The 24,527-nt window shown below is 42.3% G+C and overlaps 1 protein-coding gene across 6 annotated transcripts in view; it reads left to right on the top strand.

The window, feature by feature from the left end:
- The window catches only part of LOC144500696 (V-type proton ATPase 116 kDa subunit a 1), an 83,359-nt gene extending 59,603 nt beyond the window's left edge, over positions 1–23,756 (top strand). For all 6 annotated transcript variants that reach the window (XM_078224023.1, XM_078224019.1, XM_078224024.1 and 3 more), the window contains exon 21: positions 20,770–23,756. In XM_078224023.1, coding sequence (XP_078080149.1) covers positions 20,770–20,863 — 94 coding nt within the window. In that variant the 3' untranslated portion in view covers positions 20,864–23,756. The remainder of the gene's footprint in view (positions 1–20,769) is intronic.
- The last annotated feature ends 771 nt before the right edge of the window (positions 23,757–24,527 follow it).

The raw sequence follows: 24,527 nt of genomic DNA, 5'->3' as shown, positions 1-24,527 counted from the left end.
TATTGGCTAGCTGCTGGAATTTGGGGACCCACACCCCCTCAAAAGAGAAACAGATGGAAATCGTCAAGGGAAAATAAATGAGAAGACACAAAAATGCAGATCAACGCATGGGTTTTGTGCTTTGGTTGGAGTTCAGAGGTGCCAATCTGACTGGAGATTTTGATTTTTCTTACAACTGTTTTGGTGGTTCAAAGGTTTGCACATGTAAACCTTTCAAAAAAAAAGGCTGAGGGAGCGATGTAATAGAAGTCTTTAAAATTATGAAGGGTTTTGATTGAGGGCCATTAGACTTTGGAATTTTCTGGGGAAGAGAGTAGTGGAGGCTAGGTTAATTATGTTCAAGGCTGAGATGTATGGACTTTTGATCAATAGTAGAATCGAGAGTTATGGGAATAGGAAAGTAGAGTTATGGCCATAATCAAATCATATTGAGTGGAGGAGCAGGGTTGTGGGGTCTTCTCCTTCGCCTATATTCTTAGGATCGTATTTTTATTCCCCCCTTCCATGTTTCTTCCCATTGTGATAACAGTAGGATCCATGGAACCACCTCGGTCAGATATATCATGTACGGGACTGTCTTTTCTGTGTGTTTAGCTAGTATCAGCTGAAGGATTCACCCAAGGAGGCATCAGCGCTGAGCCTCATTATATTAATGGATGCCCACAGATGTGTCATTAAGGTATAGAAGGCAGCTTCCGTGCTGTTTAATTCAATGATCTTTATAGTGATGAGAACTGTAGTAACTGTTAATTCTCAGATACTTTCGACCAGTTTGCTTTCTCTAAGGTTTTACCCTGGTGTCCTTATTTGCAAGATGGACAAAGGACAAACACAAGTAAAGGTTCAACAAGTTTATTAATAATATCACTATTAACCCTTAAATTACCCACATAAAACAAGAGGATACCCCAGATTCAAGTATACTACCCGTAAAGATGGTTTGGTTGAACTGCAGGCTCGATTCTTTGAGTCCCTCTGGTCCGCCATCACGAAGGTGAGTCTCGATGGCAGCTTCTTCCTTCCTTCCTTCCTTCGGTCAGTCTTCCGAATGGGCAAGGCCGTCTCCTTAATCGAGTCTTCTCTCCTGTGTGTCTCAGTGTGTCCCTTTATCCCCCAGCCTGCTTGCCTTTCCAGAAACTTCTCTGGCTTCCGGCCAATGAGGTTCCAGGAGGGGGTTCCAATACCCAATGGGTTTCTTGATGTCTGCCTGACAGGACACCAGGGTCCGCCCCCCAGGTGTCCCATCTCCATGTTGTTGCTTACGTATAACTTGTTATCAGATAAGGTATCTACAGGAACTCTTGGTGACAAAGTCTGGCCTGATCTGGGCTTCTAACAATAGGCTGGTGCATTTCAATGAGGTGCAATGATCTCCTGCTAAGTATCAGTAGATTGTAACAACCTTTGATGGGTGGTTGATGGGTCAGGCACAGACGTGTTTGTGTATTTGTACAATTGGCCTGCCTGAGGTTTGACTGTGTTTGATTTTAATATGCCCAATTCTTTAATTTAGGATATCCAATTTTATCAGCCTTAAAACTAGGCCCTGTTTATATCACCACAGAACAAAGTACATTATTGCTTATGAAGTGAAATTATATGTATTTAAAAAGATACTTTGAAATGAACATTGGACTAAGTGTAGAGCAAGTGAACAGGGTCAAATTATCATCTTTAAAATTCTGAACATTTTCTCGCAGGGACATGACTGGTTCATCGTCGCAAGTGAAAACTGATTTTTTTTTGCCATTACCACCTTCCTTTGCTTAGTTGTGCTGAAGCCGCTTCGAGCTAACCTCTTACAATCCAGGCAGAAATCAGGTAGTTCAGTGTGGGCCAGGATTTGAAATTGGGGGCATGTGTATTTCTGACTACTTGCTCACTAACCATTTAACTTGCAGAGTTGAAAAGGTGCTACCTTGGCTACGATCATTAGAGGAGTCTGGCCATCTATTAATATAAACATGAAAGCCAGCCCTAAAAAAATCACTGTGGATGCTGGAAATCTGATGTAAAAACAGGAAATGCTGGGAAAACTCAGGACTGGTAGCATCTGTGGAGAGAGAAACAGCCTTTACATTTCAAGCCCATATGACTTTTTTTTCTGAAGAAGAGTCATCTGGATTTGACGTTAACTGTGTTTCTCTCCACAGATGCTGCCAGACCGCCTGTTTTAATTTATGAAAGTAAACCACCTCGTGACCACCTTTCAGAGATTGTATTTTCAGCAATGGTCAACCTATTAGTATCTGTGACAAAATTAGCACAAAACTAATTTCAGTAACGTTTTACCTTGGACCTCGTTTTTCATGTTTTTAATCTAATTGTAAATATCCACCTTCAGTCACATTTCACTCAGAGTTCTTTGTAATCCCTGGTTTAACATTTAACAATTTAGCAATGTAGTTTTGTGAAGAATGCTTTGATATTCCTTATAGTTTTCCTTATAGGGCGGCACGGTAGCACAGTGGTTAGCACTGCTGCTTCACAGCTCCAGGGACCTGAGTTCGATTCCCGGCTTAGGTCACTGTCTGTGTGGAGTTTGCACATTCTCCTCGTGTCTGCGTGGGTTTCCTCCAGGTGCTCCAGTTTCCTCCCAAAGTCCAAACGTGTGCGGGTTAGGTTGATTGGCCATGCTAAAAATTGCCCCTTAGTGTCCTGAGATGCGTAGGTTAGAGGGATTAGCGGGTAAATATGTAGGGATATGGGGGTAGGGCCTGGGTGGGATTGTGGTCGATGCAGACTCGATGGGCCAAATGGCTTCTTTCTGCACTGTAGGGTTTCTATGATTCTAGTTTGTGTGAAGCTCATAGATATTCCAGAATGTAAGGTCCCATAAAATAAATTCTCATCAATTTAACTGATTTCTTCATCTGGAACTGATTATGCTTTGCTTGGCCAGTCCTTCTAACTTTGCCGTCAGTTAGCAGTTAACATTCTTTTTCAGCCACATGGGTAACTTTTAAAACCGTTCTTTATTTTGATGGGTTAATTTTTAAGCCTAGTTCTATTTGCTTATTGATAGTCTCCCTCACAAGTAATGAATCGTACAATTGGATACTTTAGGGTGTTTTCACGATGGAATTATGTTTCAGAAAATAATGAAATTAGTTTTTTGTTTGCTCCAATTGCTTCTAGGACCTGAACAACAGCTCACATTCATATAGCATCTTTAACCCAGTAAAATGTCAAAAAAAAAATGTTCAAGTAAAGCATAATGTTGGACCTGTGATTTTATCTGCTTGAATGTGGGAAAATAGTTGACAGCGTTTGCAGATTTTTTCCTCCCTCCAAAGTTCCATAATGTGAAAGAGTAATTTGTGCTTCACGACTTAAGGTGCAAACTAGTGGGTGTATTTTGAGGTCTTGATTTTCACACAACCATTGTGCTGAACATAATGCAACATTGACGTAAAAGTCATACATCTCAGGAAAAGATGAAAAGGCTTGGGCCTCTTTTCTCTGCCAGAAAGAAGGTTGTGGAGCGACCTTACAGAAAAGCTTTGCTGGAGTCAATACTGTTTTCACTTGTGGGGTAGAGTGAAATTGAAACTTGCCAATATAAGATGGTTACCAAGAAATTAAACAGGGAATTGAGAAGGAATTTTTTAACCCAGAGAGTGGTGAGAATGTGGAACTGACTGCCCACAGGGAGTAGTTGAGGTGAAAAGTCTGGATATGTTTAAGGGAAGTTAAATAAGCAGATGAGGGAGAAGGAAACAGAGGGTTATGTTGATAGCGAGATAAGGATGGGAGGAGGGTTGAGTGGTGTGTAAACACTGGCGTGGACTCTCTTGTAATTTCGATTGAAGTTAATTATTGGTCAGGGCATCGGGCTTAACATCCCTGCCCTCCTTCAAAATAGTACCATGGTTCTTTTATGTCTACCTTAAAAGGCAGACAGGACTGTTTAGCGTCTCTTCCGAAAGAGATTGCCTCTGACAGAAGTACTGCACTAGAATGTCAACTCTTTATTTTTATGCCCAAATCCTGGAGTGGGGAACCTGGTGACTCAGCCATGGATGTTAATAACTGAGTCATAGCTGAGTCATCTATGTAATTTTATGCAAGGGCAGTGATGGCCTGTAAAATGCTGGTACCAATTCTAAATTGAGATGTGGCTTAAAATGAGCCAAACTGACATTTTTTCCTGATGAGCCATTGGGGATGTTTTTTTCTACTCCTCCTGCAATAAAGCAAGGTTGGGTTTAAAGAGGGATATTTGGATAAGGAAAAAAAATCATGACCGGAAACTATTAACAAGGGAAGCTAAAATTGGTGAATTGGCACCTATGTTGTGCAGTTAACTTTCAGTGCTTGTTGTGAATGTTCTGTTTTTACTGCCCTGCAAATTATGAGCTGCAATCATTCAGTCTGTACATTGGTGATTGTCCAACTGCCGAGAAGTCTTTGGCCCAAATTGGGACGCACACTGGAAAAATAAATAAAATGAATTTGCAAATGAGCTTGGAAATGTCGAACTTTTAATGTTCCACCCTGAAACACTAGCCCAGAATTCACGGTGGGTGGTGAAGCAATGGCAGTCGCTGACCTAAGGAAGCAACAAAATATTTATCATCTTGAGGATTGTTCATAATTTAATGGAGGAATTTAACATTGCACCACAGGAAAATGAACTTCGAAGCCAATGAAGCTGTTGAGCAATTATGAACTCTTACGCTGGTAAACCCAGTTGAACCTCATTCAAAGGTGCAACTTTCTCAACAATTTTCTAGCAAGATTATCCACCTATAACTCTCTACTTGATTGCAGAGTAGAAGGGAATTTCACAGCGCGCACAGAGGAAGTGTGAAATCGCTCATTGACAACAACTTCTGGATTTCCATGTTTAACTGCACTTGTGCAGACTCCTAAAACTGACACCAACTTCTGAGTAATCACAGCTAACATGGACTGCTTTCATATCATCGCTACTGTAAAATCCAGGCCATTCTGTAACTTAGCATAAGATGTTTCCAGCAAAAGTATTTTTAGTCTTTTTTCAGTCGCACACTACAAGAACTGGTTATTTAAATAACCAGCGCAAATGCATTTTAAAACCTGGTGTGAATTAAATAATTCCATTTAAAGTTTTAAAGTAAAAGAAGCTGTAATTAGTATTACTTTATCAACATGAAGCCAGGTTCTGGCTGCTGCAACTTGAACTCCTGTAATTTCTATTTAGCGAATGCAAAGTCCCTAAGCCAAGCAGTTTCTCGAGTCCTGCTGTGATGAGTGTGGATAGGCCTCTGCTGGATTTGTGGATTGGGCACGCTTCTATGATGTGGTGCATAGCCTGCACATAGAGGGCTGGCACTAATGTCCCATCTGTATGGGTTGGCCAAGCAAGGACCTTGACTGGTCCTGAACCTGTTGCAGGTGGACCATTCTTTCCCTGGGAGGTTGAAACCAGTAAGGAGTCTCACAACACCAGGTTAAAGTCCAACAAGTTTATCTGGTAGCAAACGCCACGAGGAGCACTGCTCCTTCGTCAGGTGAGTGGAAGATCTGCTAACAAACAGCACAGATCTAACAAATCTCCACAGGTTGAAACTAGGCAGCTGTTGGGTTGGATTTGAGACCAGGTAATTGTTTGTCATCTCCAATGATTCCCATTCATTTGGCTTGAGCGGCCACACGTTGCAGCATTGTTTTAAGTTTTGGCAAGTCCTCATTTAGGGTCTGGCCAAAGGTGTCAAAATTGGGGACTTGAGCTGCGAGGCAGATGGTGTCAGCATGTATGAATTTTCGGGAGGTAGTTTTTGAAAGATTTGTGCACAAGTTGAACAGGATTGGAGCCAGTACTGAGCCTTGGGAGAGCCCATTCATTGTCTTTTCCATGTACTTTTTGCCTGTCCAAGGTGAACTCTGAACCTTCAATTCAACAGTGTTCTGATGTTTTTAGTGAGTGTGGGGTGGATAATAATACCAACTAGCCAGTGAAAAAATAATCGACAGAATGGAGAACTATTGAGATGTGACCAGCATTGATCCAAATGTTCTAGTTTCAAAGTAGTTTGTTTTTAGTGACAGGCATGATGCTCTAAGCTAAATTCAATTGTTTCAAATGTAGTTGATCACCTCTTGATGGCAGATACCTAGAATCCGTATTATCATAAACCTTGACAATCTTCTGTGGAGAATATTTCAACTGCACTGTTGCTTTGTATCAGTATTATCAGAGTAATACTTCACTGCAATGGGTTATAATAACCTGAAGCCTGCTTGAATGTTCCTAAATGCCTGGATCATGTCTTGGCAGATCAGCTCAGGATCTGTGGCAATGTTCTCTCTCTCATATCAACTATCAGCAAAATCCATTATTCGCAAGGAACAGAAAAATTATAATGTTTTGGTGGTGTGTGTCCCGAAACGTTTTAAGAACTATGGAGCACCATAAAGCTAAGTGACATGATCTGAATGCTGCCTGGTATCTCGTTCACATTTTCTTTGTAGTCAGTGAATGCTTATGCCCTGAGATGTTGGATATTATATTACTGCAGCCATCTATTTGGAGATTACTTTTTTTTACTGTCTGCTGATATATTATCTCATTGAATCCCTTAATTCTACGCTGTGGAGTAATCTTTGGTAGCAAGCTATTTGATTTGGCATTTTGTGGCAGTAGGCAGTGGAGTCTTTTTGATACTCCAGTTCTCTTTTGGCTTCTGCATTTAACATTAAGCTGCGGCCCATCTAGGTTTTGAGTGCGGCCCATGCAACATTTTGTTGACCATTGCCCACGCGCAGGTTGGCCCCATTCTGCTGTTTTCTGTCTGCGCATTTTTTTCCCCAACCAGTATGACTGAAGTGATTCGCACGTAAAGCAAGGGCAAGTGAAGTGAGGTGCGTGCTGATTGCTCACAACATTGACTGTGAGAGCCGTGCCCTCCCTCTGTGCCCCATCAAGCAAAAATATTTCTTTTGTTTTTGCCATTTGAAGTTGGCTGTTCTATTAATAAATGATTAAGCATTTTCTATAACTCATTATGAAATATTCAGTGTGTATTAAACGTATTCAATCTTATTCATGGGTTCATGGTTAGTGAACAAGCCTGATTTCAATCTTGCAGCCCATTGCGGTGCAGAAGGGCCACTCATGCTGCTCACTGAGTTACCCATCCCTGTTGTAGACTGATACAACTGAGGTCTGATCAAATGAGTCCTGCACTTCTGGCATGTGAAATTCAACTGAATCAAGAGTTTTTGATTTGTTTTTCTGCAATGTGATTTACATTGGTGACTGAAAAGACAGTATCCTGAAATTTTAATTTTCTGTTTAAACATTTACCTTATTACAATGAGCTGTTAATAGGTGTTTTTTTGCATTGGACACTGCTAAACCACCCTAATATACCATGGTCGGGATTTGGATTTATGTTTATAAAAGCTCACTACAAGTATTTCAAAATAATTCTACTGTGGCTATTTAGAAACATAGAAAAACTACAGCACAAACAGGCCTTTCGGCCCACAAGTTGTGCCGAACACATCCCTACCTTCTGGACCTACCTATAACCCTCCATCCTATTAAGCTCCATGTACTCATCCAGGAGTCTCTTAAATGACCCTATTGAGTTCGCCTTCACCACCACTGACAGTAGCCGATTCCACTCGCCCACCACCCTCTGTGTGAAAAACGTACCCCTAACATCTCCCCTGTACCTACCCCCCAGCACCCTAAACCTGTGTCCTCTCGTAGCAGACATTTCCACCCTGGGAAAAAGCCTCAGAGTCCACCCGATCTATGCCTCTCAACATCTTATACATCTCTATTAGGTCTCCTCTCATCCTTCGTCTCTCCAAGGAGAAAACACCGAGCTCCCTCAGCCTATCCTCATAAGGCATGCCACTCAATCCAGGCAACATCCTTGTAAATCTCCTCTGCACTCTTTCAATCTTTTCCACATCCTTCCTATAGTGAGGCGACCAGAACTGAGCACAGTACTCCAACTGGGGTCTGACGAGGGTCTTATATAGCTGCATCATTATCCCCGGACTCCTAAACTCAATCCCTCGATTGATAAAGGCCAGTACACCATACGCCTTCTTAACCCACCTCTTCCACCCGCGGGGCCGATTTTAGAGTCCTATGGACCCGGACCCCAAGGTCCTTCTGATCCTCTACAGTACTAAGAGTCTTTCCCTTAATATTGTACTCCATCGTCGCATTTGACCTACCAAAATGGACCACGACGCATTTATCTGGGTTGAGGTCTATCTGCCACTTGTCCGCCCAGTCTTGCATCCTATCTATGTCCCTTTGTAACTTCTGACATCCCTCCAGACGATCCACAACCCCACCAACCTTCGTGTCGTCGGCAAACTTACCATTTATTTTGAGTAAGAAATCTCACAATTCCAGGTTAAAGTCCAACAGGTTTATTTGGCAGCACTAGCTTTTGGAGTCTCCAGCTCCATCAGGTGAGTGAGGACTTGTGTTCGCAAACAGGGCATATAATGACACAAACTCAATTTACAAGATAATGGTTGGATTGAGTGTCTTTACAGGTAATCAAGTCTTAAAGGTACAGACAATGTGAGTGGAGAGAGGGCCAAACACAGGTTAAAGAGATGTGTATTGTCTCCAGCCAGGACAGTTAGTGAGATTTTGCAAGCCCAGGCAAGTCGTGGAGGTTACTGATAGTGTTACATGAACCCAAGATCCCGGTTGAGGCCGTCCTCATGTGCAGAACTTGGCTGTCAGTTTCTGCTCAGCGATTCTGCGTTGTCATGTGTCGTGAAGGCCACCTTGTAGAAAGCTTACCCGAAGATCAGAGGCTGAATGCCCGTGACTGCTGAAGTGTTCCCCGACTGGAAGGGAACACTCCTGCCTGGTGATTGTCGAGCGGTGTTCATTCATCCGTTGTCGTAGCGTCTGCATGGTCTCCCCAATATACCATGCCTCGGGACCATCTTTTCCTGCAGTGTATCAGGTAGACAACATTGGCCAAGTTGCAAGAGTATGTACCGTGTACCTGGTGGATGGTGTTCTCATGTGAGATGATGGCATCCGTGTCGATGATCCGGCACGTCTTGCAGAGGTTGCTGTGGCAAGGTTGTGTGGTGTCGTGGTCACTGTTCTCCTGAAGGCTGGGTAGTTTGCTGCGGACAATGGTCTGTTTGAGGTTGTACGGTTGTTGAAGGCAAGAAGTGGGGGTGTGGGGATGGCCTTGTCGAGATGTTCGTCTTCATTGATGACATGTTGAATATCCGGAGAAGATATCGTAGCTTCTCTGCTCCGGGGAAGTACTGGATGACGAAGGGTACTCTGTCTGCCGTGTCCCGTGTTCCTCTTCTGAGGAGGTTGGTGCGGTTTTTCGTTGTAGCACGTCGGAACTGTCAATCGATGAGTCGAGCGCCATATCCTGTTATGAGGGCGTCTTTCAGCGACTTTAGGTGTCTGTTGTGATCCTCCTCATCTGAGCTGATCCTGTGTATACGGAGGGCTTGTCCGTAGGGGATGGCTTCTTTAACATGTTTGGGGTGGAAGCTGGAGAAGTAGAGCATCGTGAGGTTATCCGTGGGCTTGCGGTATAGTGAAGTGCAGAGGTGACTGTCCTTGATGGAGATGCGTGTGTCCAAGAATGCAACCGATTCCGGAGAGTAGTCCATGGTGAGTCTGATGGTGGGATGGAACTTGTTGATGTCATCACATAGTTGTTTCAATGATTGTTCGCCATGAGTCCAAAGGAAGAAAATGTCATCGATGTATCTAGTGTATAGCATCGGTTGAAGGTCCTGTGCAGTGAAGAGGTCTTGTTTGAACCTGTGCATAAAGATGTTGGCATTTTGAGGTGCGAATTTGGTCCTCATGGCTGTTCTGTGCATCTGGATGAAGAACTGGTTGTTGAGGCCTTCACGACAATGCAGAATCGCTGAGCAGAGACTGATAGCCAAGTTCTGCGCACATGAGGACAGCCTCAACCAGGATCTTGGGTTCATGTTCTCTGGTAAGGATGTAAATGGAAAGTGGGAGGCCTTCAAAGGAGAAATTTTGAGAGTGCAGTGTTTGTATGTTCCTGTCAGGATTAAAGGCAAAGTAAGTAGGAATAAGGAACCTTGGTTCTCGAGGGAGATTGTAACACTGATTAAGAGGAAGAGAGAGTTGTATGAAATGTACAGGCAACAAGGAACAGATCAGACGCTCGAGGAGGATAAAAAGTGCAAGAAGCTACTTAAGAGGGAAATCAGGAGGGCTAAAAGAAGACATGAGGTTGCTTTGGCAGACAGAGTGAAGGAAAATCCAAAGAGCTTCTATAGGTATGTTAGGAGCAAAAGGATAGTGAGGGATAAAATTGGTCCTCTTGAAGACCAGAGTGGTAGACTGTGTATGGAACCAAAAGAGATGGGGGAGATACTAAATGGTTTTTTTGCATCCGTATTTACTGAGGAAACGGGCATGGAGTCTACGGAAATAGGGCAAACAGGTAGGGAGGTCATGGAACCTTTACAGATTAAAGGGGAGGAGGTGCTCGCTGTCTTGAGGCAAATCAGAGTGGATAAATCCCCAGTTCCAGACAGGGTATTCCCTCGGACCTTGAGGGAAGCTAGTGTTGAACTTGCAGGGGCCCTGGCAGACATATTTAAAATGTCAGTATTCACGGGGGAGGTGCCGGATGATTGGAGGGTGGCTCATGTTGTTCCGTTGTTTAAAAAAGGTTCCAAAAGAAATCCGGGAAATTATAGGCCAGTACGTTTGACGTCAGTGGTGGGCAAGTTATTGGAAGGTGTGATAAGGGAAAGGATCTACAAATATTTGGATAGACAGGGACTTATTAGGGAGAGTCAACATGGCTTTGTGCGTGGTAGGTCATGCTTGACCAATCTATTAGAGTTTTTCGAGGAGGTTACCAGGAAAGTGGATGAAGGGAAGGCGGTGGATGTTGTCTACCTGGATTTCAGCAAGGCCTTTGACAAGGTCCGTCATGGGAGGTTAGTTAGGAAGGTTCAGTCGCTAGGTATACATGGGGAGGTAGTAAATTGGATTAGACACTGGCTCAATGGAAGAAGCCAGAGAGTGGTTGTGGAGGATTGCTTCTCTGAGTGGAGGCCTGTGACTAGTGGTGTGCCGCAGGGATCGGTGTTGGGTCCATTGTTGTTTGTCATCTATATCAATGATCTGGATGATAATGTGGTAAATTGGATCAGCAAGTTTGCTGATGATACAAAGATTGGAGGTGTAGTGGACAGTGAGGAAGGTTTTCAAAGCTTGCAGAGGGATTTGGACCAACTAGAAAAATGGGCTGAAAAATGGCAAATGGAATTTAACACAGACAAGTGTGAGATATTGCACATTGGAAGGACAAACCAAAGTAGAACGTACAGGGTAAATGGTAGGACTCTGAAGAGTGCAGTTGAACAGAGGGATCTGGGAATACAGGTACAGAATTCCCTAAAAGTGACGTCACAGGTGGATAGGGTCGAAAAGAGTGCCTTTGGTACATTGGCCTTTATAAATCGGAGTATCGAGTATAAAAGTTGGAGTGTTATGGTAAGGTTATATAAGGCATTGGTGAGGCAGAATTTGGAGTATTGTGTACAGTTTTGGTCACCTAGTTACAGGAAGGATGTAAATAAGGTTGAAAGAGTGCAGAGAAGGTTCACAAGGATGTTGCCGGGACTTGAGAAGCTGAGTTACAGAGAGAGATTGAATGGGTTGGGACTTTATTCCCTGGAGCGTAGAAGATTGAGGGGAGATTTGATAGAGGTGTATAAGATTTTGATGGGTATAGATAGAGTGAATGCAAACAGCCTTTTTCCGCTGAGGCTAGGGGAGAAAAAAACCAGAGGGCATGGGTTAAGGGTGAAAGGAGAAAAGCTTAAAGGGAATATTAGGGGGGGCTTCTTCACGCAGAGAGTGGTGGGAGTGTGGAATGAGCTGCCGGATAAAGTGGTAAATGAGGGGTCACTTTTAACATTTAAGAAAAACTTGGACGGGTTCATGGATGAGAGGTGTGTGGAGGGATATGGTCCAAGTGCAGGTCAGTGGGACAAGGCAAAAAATGGTTCGGCACAGACAAGAAGGGCCAAAAGGCCTGTTTCTGAGCTGTAATTTTCTATGGTTCTATGTCACACTATCTTTAACCCCCACGACTTGCCTGGGCTTGCAGAATCTCACTGTCTTGGTTGGAGACAATACACGTCTCTTTAACCTGTGTTTGGCCCTCTCTCCACTCACATTGTCTGTACCTTTAAGACTTGATTACCTGTAAAGACTCTCATTCCAACCATTATCTTGTAAATTGAATTTGTGTATTTCTATGCCCTGTTTGTGGACACAACTCCTCACTCACCTGATGAAGGAGCTGGAGACTCCAAAAGCTAGTGCTGCCAAATAAACCTGTTGGACTTTAACCTGGTGTTGTGAGACTTCTTACTGTGCTTACCCCAGTCCAACGCCGGCATCTCCACATATTTATTTTGATAGTGGGATAGAAATCATGATGTCCGGGAGATGTATCCATGCTAAGTCCCATTATTTTCTGTCACCAATCTTTTTTTCTCCAAGTTCCTCTTACCTTAGATTCTCTTCTACTAGTGTTTTGTTTTCTTGCTCCACTGTGAAAACTGATATAGAGTATTCACTTTAATCTTAAAGTTCTTTACATTCCTTATGATGTTGGCTGCCTTTTTAATAGACTTGCGTTTATTTCCCCTTAACTGTCAATCAATAGTTTCTGGCAACTTGAACACAAAAATAGACTCGTATTTCCATGCAATGCCAAGCATCGTTAGATGTGCCAACATACAGCCTGCTAAGTCGAGGTGCAATGTGCCTACTCTGAGGCACTGTCCAAAGATGAAGTGGATATTCTGGCTAGCATTCTCAACCACTAATAGGAATACATTGGCTGGTCATCCATTAATTTCATATTCTATACAAATTGACTGCAATGTTTTCTAACACAACAGCTCCATTTAGAAAAAAGTAAGTTGTTGGCTGAGAGGTACTTTGCATAGAAAAATAGAAGAGGAGGCCATTTGGCCCTTTGAGCCTGCTCCGCCATTCATCACGATCATGGCTGATCGTTCAACACAATAGCCTAATCGTGCTTTCTCCCCATAACGTTTGATCCCATTTGCCCCAAGTGCTATATCTAGCCACCTCTTTAATACATTCAATGTTTTGGCATCAACTACTTCCTGTGGTAATGAATTCCACAGGCTCACCACTCTTTGGGTGAAGAAATGTCTTCTCACCTCCCTCCTAAATCTACCCTGCATTCTCAGACTGCGACCTCTGGTTCTGGACACCACCGCCATTGGGAACATCCTTACACATATAGTAATATAAAAGCAAAACACTGCAAATGCCGGAAATATGAAATAAAATCAGAAAATGCTGAAAAAAGCCAGCAGGTTTAGCAGTTTCTATGGAGAGAGAAACAGAGGAAGGTTTTGATTCCACATGGGCTCAGAATGTTAACTCTGTTTCCATCTCCACAGAAGCTGCCAGACCTGCTGTGTTTTGCCAGCATTTTTTGTTTTTTACTACAGGTGCTTTAAACTTACTTCTTTTAAGCGGTACTATTTCAGAATATTTTAATGTACATTTTGATTTATTGTCACGTATTAGCATACAGTGAAAAGTATTGTTTCTTGCGTGTGCTATACAGACAAAGCATCCCATTCATAGAGGAGAGAGTGCAGAATGTAGTGTTACAGTCATAGCTAGGGTGTAGAGAAAGATCAACTTAATGCAGGGTAGGTCCATTCAAAAGTCTGATGGCAGCAGGGAAGAAGCTGTTCTTGAGTCAGCTGGTACATGACATCAGACTTTTGTATCTTTTTCCTCTGGAAAAAGATGACTGCTTTGTTGAGGCAGCGGGAAGTGTAGACAGAGTCAATGGATGGGAGGCTGGTTTGCGTGATGGATTGGGCTACATTTATGACCTTTTGTAGTCTCTTGTCATCTTGGGCAGAGCAGGAGCCATACCAAGCTGTGATACAACCAGAAAGAATGCTTTCTATGGTGCAGCTGTAAAAGTTGGTGAGCGTCATAGCAGACATGCCAAAATTCCTTAGTCTTCTGAGAAAGTAGAAGCGTTGGTGGGCTTTCTTAACTATAGTGTTGGCGTGGGGAGACCAGGACAGGTTGCTGGTGATTTGGACACCTAAAATTTATTTTAAAGGGAGGAGCTGTTCAGTGGATTAAAGAATACATTTCAATCAAAACAGTCCTTTGAGTAAAGCTATGGTTCTGAACTTGTGGTCACGGGCAATTGGAAGGAATTGACCTCTATCTTGGAAGCAGACTTGTTTCATGGCCTGTATTGTGCTCTGCACCCACGTACATGTTTCAGCTGTCAAACAGGTTTAATCATATTCCGCTTATAGGAGTGTGTGGGATGTTATATGGAACAGTTGGCTGTCTATAAAGCTTCCAGTAATCCAAAGAGTGGCATACCTCATCTCCGTCTGGAGCAATACAGCTTCTATAAAAGAATGAATCTGATATCTGTAAACAGATTTTTTTGCTAAAATAGCACAAGCTTCTAATACTGACAAGTTGTTCTTTCTTGATATGTGTAATATTGTAATTTTGATTTTTGAAAAGGTCAAGGTGTGAAATTTTGGATACCTGATTTCAAAATACTTGTTTACAAGTAAAATCGGAAATTGAGAAATTAGATCTCAACAAATAGGCTAAATAGTATTGATTTAAAGTAAAAACATAAAGTTTATTTATTAGTCAAAAGTGAGGCTTACATTAACACTGCAATGAAGTTACTGTGCAATTCCCCTAGTCACTACAGTCTGCCTGTTCAGGTCAATGCACCGAACCAGTACATATTTCAGAATATGGGAGGAAACCGGAGCACCCGGAGGAAACCCACGCAGACACAGGGAGAACACGCAAACTCCACACAGACAATGACCCAAGCCGGGAATTGAACCCGGGTCCCTGGTGCTGTGAGGCAGCAGTGCTAACCACTGTGCTACCATGCCGCCCCCATTACAGGAGCCACACACACTTGATCGAGACAATTTTAAAAAAATAATCAAAATAGTTTGAACTATTCTGGAGGATGAAATTGCAGTAATCATTCTAACATTCCTCAAGCTAATGCCATCCCGGAGAGAAAAGCACATGCATATACCAACACACTTCTCTTGGCAAGTAGTCAAGTGTATGATAGTAGCCCATTGTGATATTTCACTCTGGTTACTCAGTGGGCAAGTATTTGATCTCCACTGAACTTTGTCATCTGGCAAACTGAAGTTGTCAACTTGTGTGGGTGTGTGTGTGTACTGATTACAGTAATGCATAAACATATGTCCACTTTTCCTCATGTTAAAATAGTCCTTAATTTGCCAAACTCCATTGTTTCTTTTCATGTGGCCACGGATGAGTAATTCAAAATAAATGCTTCTAAACTTACAAACCCATATTTATAAACTATTAATGCTGATCAATTTGAGGGATGTTTGTGAAGAGGAAACTTCTACCTTTAGCACCCAGTGTTTCATAGAATCCCTACAGTGCAGAAGGAGGCCATTCGGCCCATCGGGTCTGCACCGGCCACAATCCCACCCAGGCCCTATTACCCATAACCCCACGTATTTACCCTGCTAATCCCCCTGATAGTAGGGTCAATTTAGCATGCCAGTCAACCTGATCTGTGCATCTTTGGACTGTGGGAGGAAACCAGAGCACCCAGAGGAAACCCACGCAGACACGGGGAGAGTGTGCAAATTCCACATAGACAGTGACCCGAATTGCAATTGAACCCATGTCCCTGGCGCTGTGAGGCAGCAGTGCTAATCACTGTGTCACCGTGCAGCCCCGTTATTATCAAATTGGGATAGTACACGCTTGGAAACAGATTCCGGCTGCAATATTGTACTTCACTCTTGCCTTTAGAAGAAAAATATCTGCCGCCATCTCCACAGCTGTTGTGAGACTGATTAGTTGTTAAATTATGGACAACATTTTACTGTGGGTACAACCATTTGGGAACTGATTTGGGAGAGTTTCACAGATTATTCTCACAGTTGCCGGAAAAAACCCATTTCCAGTCCACCATTCTTTGCTGTACTCAAACCCAAGTCAAAGAACATTTTGCTATCCTATGGTGCCACCTACTGTTCCGAGTTGCAGGATTTCACTGTTGAGTTATCAGGCAATTTGCATATCTCCTCTTATGTATGCTGGCAATAGTTTCTTTGTAAGCAATGAATTATAAAGCATAATTAATGAACCATCTAAATTATTTTATTTTGGTCATGAAGTAAATTATTTTATAACGGGAGATTTCTTTTTAATCTGTGTGCCTGTTTGTCCTCCTGCAGAACATCTACTGTATTCAGGCTTTATCAGCATTAGGAAGAAAGCTTTCTATTTAATCTTTATGAAAATTTGGCACACTGTGATCGCCAAAGCACATCTTCCATTTGATAAGTCGAACCAGTGCCCTCAGCCCTTTCTTCGGAGTGGTTGTTTGTTAAGGAGCAAATGCTAGTGTGTTTGAGATTAAACCTGTTCCTAAAATCTTGCTTGATTGCATTGCAATTTTGTAGAAATTCCAGTGACTGGATGTTGCAGGTTTCTTGTTTGTATTTCAAATGGGCCCAAAGCATATCTTAGTGACAGCTCTGTCTTGCCAGAAAAGTCTGTAGGGATTTTTTTATCTTGTGGTGACTTAACGGAGACGTTAACTGATACATACTCATTCTTGCTGCATTGGTGTCTAGGAGGATGAGAAGATGAAGTTGATGTAGAGATTAATTTGTATGAAAATAGCCTGAACTGCATGATCAGGGAATGTAAAGCGGTTAGTCTACCTTTGTGCCAAAGGTGAGTTTTCCAGCTTGTCAGGTCACCTGAAGAAGCAATTTTCTTTGTGGCACTTATCACCAAGATGCAACGTCATTTCTTTCTACTTCCTTGACATCTTTTTGTACCTTGCCTACTATTCTGTCCCTCCTGCCTTGTAATATTCATGCCACACAAGTGCCAGGCAATGACCATCTCCAACAGGAGAGAATCTAACCATCACCCCTTAACATTCAGTGACATTGCCATTGCTGGATCTCCCACCAACAACATCCTGAGCGTTACTACTGACCAGAAACTGAACTGCACGAGCCATTTAAAAACAGTGGCTACAAGAGCAGATCAGAGGTTAGGAGTCCTGTGGTGAGTAACTCGCCTCCTGACTCCCCAAAGCCTGCCCACCATTTACGAAGTATAAGTCAGGAATGTGATAGAATACCCTCCAATTGCAAGGTTGAGCGCAACTCCAACAACACTCAAGAAACTTGACACCATCTAGGACAAAGCAGCTTGCTTGATTGGCATCCCAACCACAAATATTCACTCCCTCCACCACTGACACACAGTAGCAGTGTGTGTACCACCTGCAAAATGAATTGCAGCAACTCACCAAGTTTCCTTAGACAGCACCTTCCAAACTCTCAACTGCTACCATATAGAAGGACAAGGCCAACAGGTACATGGGATGTACCCCTCCAAGTCACTCATCACCTTGACTTGAATCTATATTGCATTATCAAACAAAATTCAACTGCAACGCATGAGATATTAGACCAGCTGTTCAAAACCTTGACTAAAGAGGTAGAATTAAAAGAGCATCTTAAAACAGGAAAAGAGAGGTAGAGATTTAGGGGCAAATTTCCAGAGCATAGAGTCATGGCAGCTGAAGGTATGGCCTCCAGTGGTGGAGCAGTTTAAAACGGTGAATCCCCAGGAAGCCAGAATTGCTGAGTGCAGAGATCTTGGGGCCTGCAAGGCTGGAGGAAATCTGCGATCAGAAGAGAAAAGGCAGAGGAATTGGGAAACTAGGATGAGTAGTGGGAACTTGTGTATGGAGTCAGTAGAGATAGGCGAGGTGATGAATGAATACTTTTCTTCAGTGTTCACCAAGGAGAGGGGCCATGTTTTTGAGGAAGAGAAGGTGTTACAGGCTAATAGGCTGGAGGAAATAGATGTTCGGAGGGAGGATGTCCTGGCAGTTTTGAATAAACTGAAGGTCGATAAGTCCCCTGGGCCTGATGAAATGTATCCTAGGATTCTTTGGGAGGCAAGGGATGAGATTGCAGAGCCTTTGGCTTTGATCTTTGGGTCCTCGCTGTCCACGGGGATGGTGCCAGAGGACTGGAGAATGGCGAATGTTGTTCCTCTGTTTAAGAAAGGGAATAGAAATGACCCTGGTAATTATAGATCGGTTAGTCTTACTTCGGTGGTTGGTAAATTGATGGAAAAGGTCCTTAGAGATGGGATTTACGACCATTTAGAAAGATGCGGATTAATCCGGGATAGTCAGCACGGATTTGTGAAGGGCAAGTCGTGCCTCACAAATTTGATAGAATTTTTTGAGGAGGTAACCAAGTGTGTTGATGAAGGTAGGGCAGTTGATGTCATATACATGGATTTTAGTAAGGCGTTTGATAAGGTCCCCCATGGTCGGCTTATGATGAAAGTGAGGAGGTGTGGGATAGAGGGAAAGTTGGCCGATTGGATAGGTAACTGGCTGTCTGATCGAAGACAGAGGGTGGTGGTGGATGGAAAATTTTCTGATTGGAGGCAGGTTGCTAGCGGAGTGCCGCAGGGATCAGTGCTTGGTCCTCTGCTCTTTGTGATTTTTATTAATGACTTAGAGGAGGGGGCTGAAGGGTGGATCAGTAAATTTGCTGATGACACCAAGATTGGTGGAGTAGTGGATGAGGTGGAGGGCTGTTGTAGGCTGCAAAGAGACATAGATAGGATGCAAAGCTGGGCTGAAAAATGGCAAATGGAGTTTAACCCTGATAAATGTGAGGTGATTCATTTTGGTAGGACTAATTTAAATGTGGATTACAGGGTCAAAGGTAGGGTTCTGAAGACTGTGGAGGAACAGAGAGGATCTTGGGGTCCATATCCACAGATCTCTAAAGGTTGCCACTCAAGTGGATAGAGCTGTGAAGGTGACCTATGGTGTGTTAGCTTTTATTAACAGGGGGTTGGAGTTTAAGAGCCGTGGGGTTATGCTGCAACTGTACAGGACCTTGGTGAGACCACATTTGGAATATTGTGTGCAGTTCTGGTCACCTCACTATAAGAAGGATGTGGAAGCGCTGGAAAGAGTGCAGAGGAGATTTACCAGGATGCTGCCTGGTTTGGAGGGTAGGTCTTATGAGGAAAGGTTGAGGGAGTTAGGGCTGTTCTCTCTGGAGCGGAGGAGGCTGAGGGGAGACTTGATAGAGGTTTATAAAATGATGAAGGGGATAGATAGAGTGAACGTTCAAAGACTATTTCCTCGGGTGGATGGAGCTATTACAAGAGGGCATAACTATAGGGTTCGTGGTGGGAGATATAGGAAGGATATCAGAGGTAGGTTCTTTACGCAGAGAGTGGTTGGGGTGTGGAATGGACTGCCTGCAGTGATAGTGGAGTCAGACACTTTAGGAACATTTAAGCGGTTATTGGATAGGCACATGGAGCACACCAGGATGATAGGGAGTGGGATAGCTTGATCTTGGTTTCAGATAAAGCTCGGCACAACATCGTGGGCCGAAGGGCCTGTTCTGTTCTATGTTCTATTTGAAGACAGAGGCATCGCTTAAGCGTGAGCTATTGTAGATTAGCACACAGGTTAGATTGATGAGTAGGATTTAATGTGTAGGAAGTCTGGACATAACAATGACATGGATGTGTTTCAGTTGGTTAACTGAACAGATATCATCCTGCCGGATTAAATATAAATTGCATTTAAATGTAGATGCTTGGCACACAAAGCTCTTAACAAGTCACACTAAAACTGGCATTGGATTGTGACATCTGTATCTTTTGCACTGATGTAGAAGTTGAGTCAGACTGCTGGGTAGAAGTGTCTTGTGAAATTCACAATGGCAAACCTGGCAGAGAAACACAGGTCTGATACGGCATGAGGTTATGACATGGCTTCTCATTTCAAATGAACACTATTACAGCTGAACCCCAGGTACAATGTTGAGAATCTCAAACTGCACAACTTGAAATTGTATTGTGATTTTTGCCATGAGTTTTTAAATAGTTTTGTCGTGTTGTATTAGCTTAGTAAAGGTTTACTGAGAAGTGGAAATTCTGGCTGGGTCAGATTTTCCCGGGGAAGAGCCAAGGGAGTAGTCTTTACTTCATTTGTGTTCATTGTTGTGTGGATATCAGCACAGTTACTACAGTTGATTTTTACTTCTGCACAGTAACTGAAATGTCAACAGAAATATATTTTCCAGTAATCGGTTTCTCAAACTGGCGATTGTATCAGTTGGACCTCTAAATCAATTGCACACCATTCGTAGGATGTGCAGCAGTCCCCATTCGACCGTTGCCAGCACTGTTTGGTGAGCTTGACCAATTGGTGGTCGAGGGTAGGATGTGAGAGCACTTGCATAATTTATTTTCCATCTCATTGGGTAATTGCGCAACACCCTTAATGCTGAGTCTGAATTCCGTGGCCTTTAAATTACACTGTGGCCAGTAACTTACTGCATTCACCTGAAAATCTACGGAATGGGCTATTTTCTGTGCTGGAAGTGCCTGTTGGAAGTTCAGATGAACCTCAAGTTTTCACACTCTGGTCCACAGCATTACTACATCTTGGTTGTATTTGAAATCACTATCATGAGTCTGTGACTTGCTACTTGCATAGTACAAAGTAGTGGAATACTAAAGCAGTGTTCTACTCTGGCCAAGTGCAATTATAAGTTGATATCAAAATGTTTTGCCTTCACAGCCATGACTCTACCATCTGTGACATATTTAACCAGTATCTTTTGTTTTCACAGGGTTGAGTTCCAAAACAAATTCTACTCTGGCTCTGGTTACAAGTTTGTCCCCTTCTCCTTTGAAAGCATCCTTGAAGGAAGGTTCGAAGAGTAAAACTGAAGATGTATTAATTTCCATGATCTGTCTGCCTGTGTTGTAACTGTGTGGTTTGTGATGTGCATATAGATCATGTAATTAATGCCCTCTGTATCCTAATACGATGTTGCAGTTGATTTTGATGTTACTTTTCTGCATGCACTGAAACCAGATGTTTTCCCTGTTAATCAATGCAGTTGTGAAGTGTGAATATTGCATTGTAACTGAACTCGTCTCACTCAATGTTCACTTAATTGTTTCTTGTAGTATAATTGTTCCTTTGATAAACACGTGTTGTGTTCATATAGATAAGCTGTTCACTTCTTGGGCCTTGGGAAGGCTAAGACTAATCTAACAGTATTATACCTCCTAGTAACTCTACACAACACAAGATGCAAATTTCCAAAACTAACTAGCTACCAACTTATTTATTTAATTTTATGTGGGAAGTGGAAGGGTAGGGGTAGGAAGTTGGACTTCAGGGAAAAGATGGGGTTAATTAGGCACTAGAATATACCATCTGAAAGGTATTCTTGGCCCTCAAACATTGAAAATACAGTATGATTTGTAAATATATATAATGTAGTGGTAGGAAGTTTCTGTGGTCACTCGGGTAGAGTGAATGTTCAGTGTACAGAATGTAGAAACTATTAAATTTGACTAAGTCTCTCTAAGGTCAATCCAGAAGAAGTTATTCTGGAACTGTTAAGAATACCCACCTTTTCCTGTTGCTTTGTAAGGAAATTCAAAATATTCAACTTGAATGCTTTTGCAGTGTTGCACCAAAAAGAAAATTGTTCTGGCAACTGTGCAATTTACGCTTGCTTGTTTTGCCTTTTTTGTTCCTCTGGTTCTCCTGAAAGCACTAGTCTATTTGCAATATTACTGAAAAACACTCAGTATCTCTCTCACTGAACAAAGTCCCCCATTTCTTCTCCTCTGCCTGAGTGACCATTTTTTAAAATTGCTGGCCATATCTACTGTATCCCCTGTCCAGTGTAATGAGGGCATCTCCTGTAGTTCAGGCTTCAACTTTTCATTTGGGTTTAAAGGGATCATCGTGGAGAGTCAAGGGAAATGTGAGATTTTCTGTTGACTTGGATGAAGTTTGCAGCAGTTCATTTTAGTAGCTATGATGACCTTGGAGTTGATCTAAATCATGAAGATCAATTAATGGAAAGCCTATCTGGTTCAGTTTTAAACTTCTGACAAAACACTCATAAATGTTGCAGCAAAATACCTTCTGGTTAGGGTCTAATACCTTCATACCATCAGTGAATGTTCACTGCTTTTGTTGGTATGATCCCCGAAGCCACCTTTTGTACCTTTTAGATTTCCGAAAAGCAGATGACATTATGAACATGAAGGCCTCACACTGATTTTTTTCATTGTATGTGTCAGACATTCCTGTCCAAGACTGTGCACATCACATGTCCTTGATTTCTGTTATGATTATCTCACTTGTGACAGCATTGAAATGGGACAGTGTTCATACTTCATGAATAATCTTTTTCATGACCATCAGAAAGCCTGTCTTTCAATGGACCGTGGATTATTGGTGTGAAATCCTGGCATCCGACCTTTGTAAAGCCTACATCAAGTTTCATTTTTTAGGATGACCAAATGAAAAGATGACTTTGGTAAGAGTCTTGCAGGATGAAGACTCGGATTCGAGTCTGGTATGTCTTGTACAGCATTTGTCATAAATGGAAATAACGGCTTTCTGCTTTTCTCGACCTGTTTTCTCTCCACCCACCCCAGACAACTGCACGCAGACACACTGCTATTTTTGGGATAATTTTAAAAATACAGTAGCCTCTGTTTTGTTCACAACAGATCATCTTGATCTAAGTCAATAAATTGTCATCAAAGACTGAAAATCAAACGACCCTTCTGTGGTGGGCTGGATCCTCGTTTGGCTTTCCATTTGGATGGTATCCTTATTCTGGATTACTGTAGTGACTGATAATTTTACATATTTACATGTTAATAATAGCTATTGGGAAGATACAGATATTGAGCCTTGGAAATCCTCTCATTAATTGTATTGCCATTGTAAATTGCTGAATATTTCTCTGGTGTACACTTATGGCCAAATTAAAGCTACATGTCCTCACTTTTTCCACCAGATTATTTGCACTCAAAAGATTTGCATATCCTGAAACATTTAGACCAATATAAATCAATTTTCCACCTTGGTTTGCAATATTTATTTTTAGGATTAAATGCTACCATATTTTGTGATGTGCTCATCAAGAAGCCCATTTTTTTAAAAAAAGGTAGCCTTTTGCCACCCACCTTTTTGACCTGTTGTACAATAATCATGCTACATGTCATTATGGTGTGGGTAAGGGGAAATAACTAGCATTAAGTAAAGTTGTAGTTCTGTTTGTATGTCATGATTTTTTTTGATTAGAAAGTCAACCTTTGTACCTTTCAATGTATTCCAATTTTGGCTAATAGTAATAGATATTCTAGAAAGTATCCTGCCCGTCAATCAACTGACCTGTACTACAATGTATCTGAATATTTGATTTGTGCTGGCTGATGTATGTTGTGGTATTAGCTGACTATGACCACCTCACATCAAACCATGAGTGTATCAAATTGTCGCACAGTTCTCCTGTGCGAGCATTAAATCCTGACTTTAAAATGTCACTTTATGTATTCCCAGAATGGCTGAGCCAGGTCTGATGAATCCTCCTTGTTTGATACCTGTTCGCTCTTGTGATTTTTATTTTTTTGTTTGTTTACATGTTTTGATTGTTTACAGCTTGTGAATGTGCACCCAGTTTGAAGCTGAAAGTTCTTTCATCACCTTATCGTCATTATTTAGGAAATATTTCAATCTGAAGCTTATGCATTATGTCTACGTGTATTCCAAAATAGAATAAAAATGTGGTGGAATGTAAAAAAAATACTCGTGGGCACTCTACTTTCTGACCTTTGGTAGATTCATACTTGCAACTTGTCCTTAAATTGCTTGTCTTCCAAGCATCCCATTGTTCAACACATTTGTTGTTTTTTTCAATGATATTTGAACTTGCTAGATGGCAGGCGGCACAGTGATTATCATTGCTGCCTTAGCTCCAGGGATCTGGATTCGATTCCCGGCTTGGGTCACTGTCTGTGCGAAGTTTGCATATTCTCCCCGTGTCTGCATGGGTTTCCTGCGAGTGCACCGGTTTCCTCCCACAGTCCAAAGATGTACGGGTCAGGTGGATTGACCATGCTAAATTGCCCCTTCGTGTCAGGGGGACTGGCTAGGGTAAATGTTTGTGGTTATGGGGATAGGGCCTGGATGGGATTGTGGTCGGTGCAGACTCGATGGACCAAATGGCCGCCTCCTGCACTGAGATCCTAGTATAATAATTGTATGTGGCGAGTTTAGTGCTAGATGCACGAAGTCTAATTATATACAAGACAGGTAAAGATGTTCACAATTGAGGTGTTCTATAACTTTTTTAGCTGTGTCACATCTGGGGAGATGGTGGTGTGGTGGTATTGTCACATAGCTACTAATCAGGAGACCCAGAGTAATGTTTGCTGGGGACTAGCGTTCAAATCCCACCAGTGCAGATGATGGAATTTGAAATCAATTTTAAAAATCTGGAATCAAAAGTTGAATGATCATTAAACCATTGTCACAAAACCTCATCTGGTTCACTAATGTCCCTTAGGA

The sequence above is a fragment of the Mustelus asterias genome, chromosome 11, assembly GCF_964213995.1.
Source record: "Mustelus asterias chromosome 11, sMusAst1.hap1.1, whole genome shotgun sequence".
Classification (NCBI taxonomy): Eukaryota; Metazoa; Chordata; class Chondrichthyes; order Carcharhiniformes; family Triakidae; genus Mustelus; species Mustelus asterias.
The sequence above is the reverse complement of the archived record's forward strand: the minus strand, read 5'-3'. Positions and strand labels throughout refer to the sequence as shown.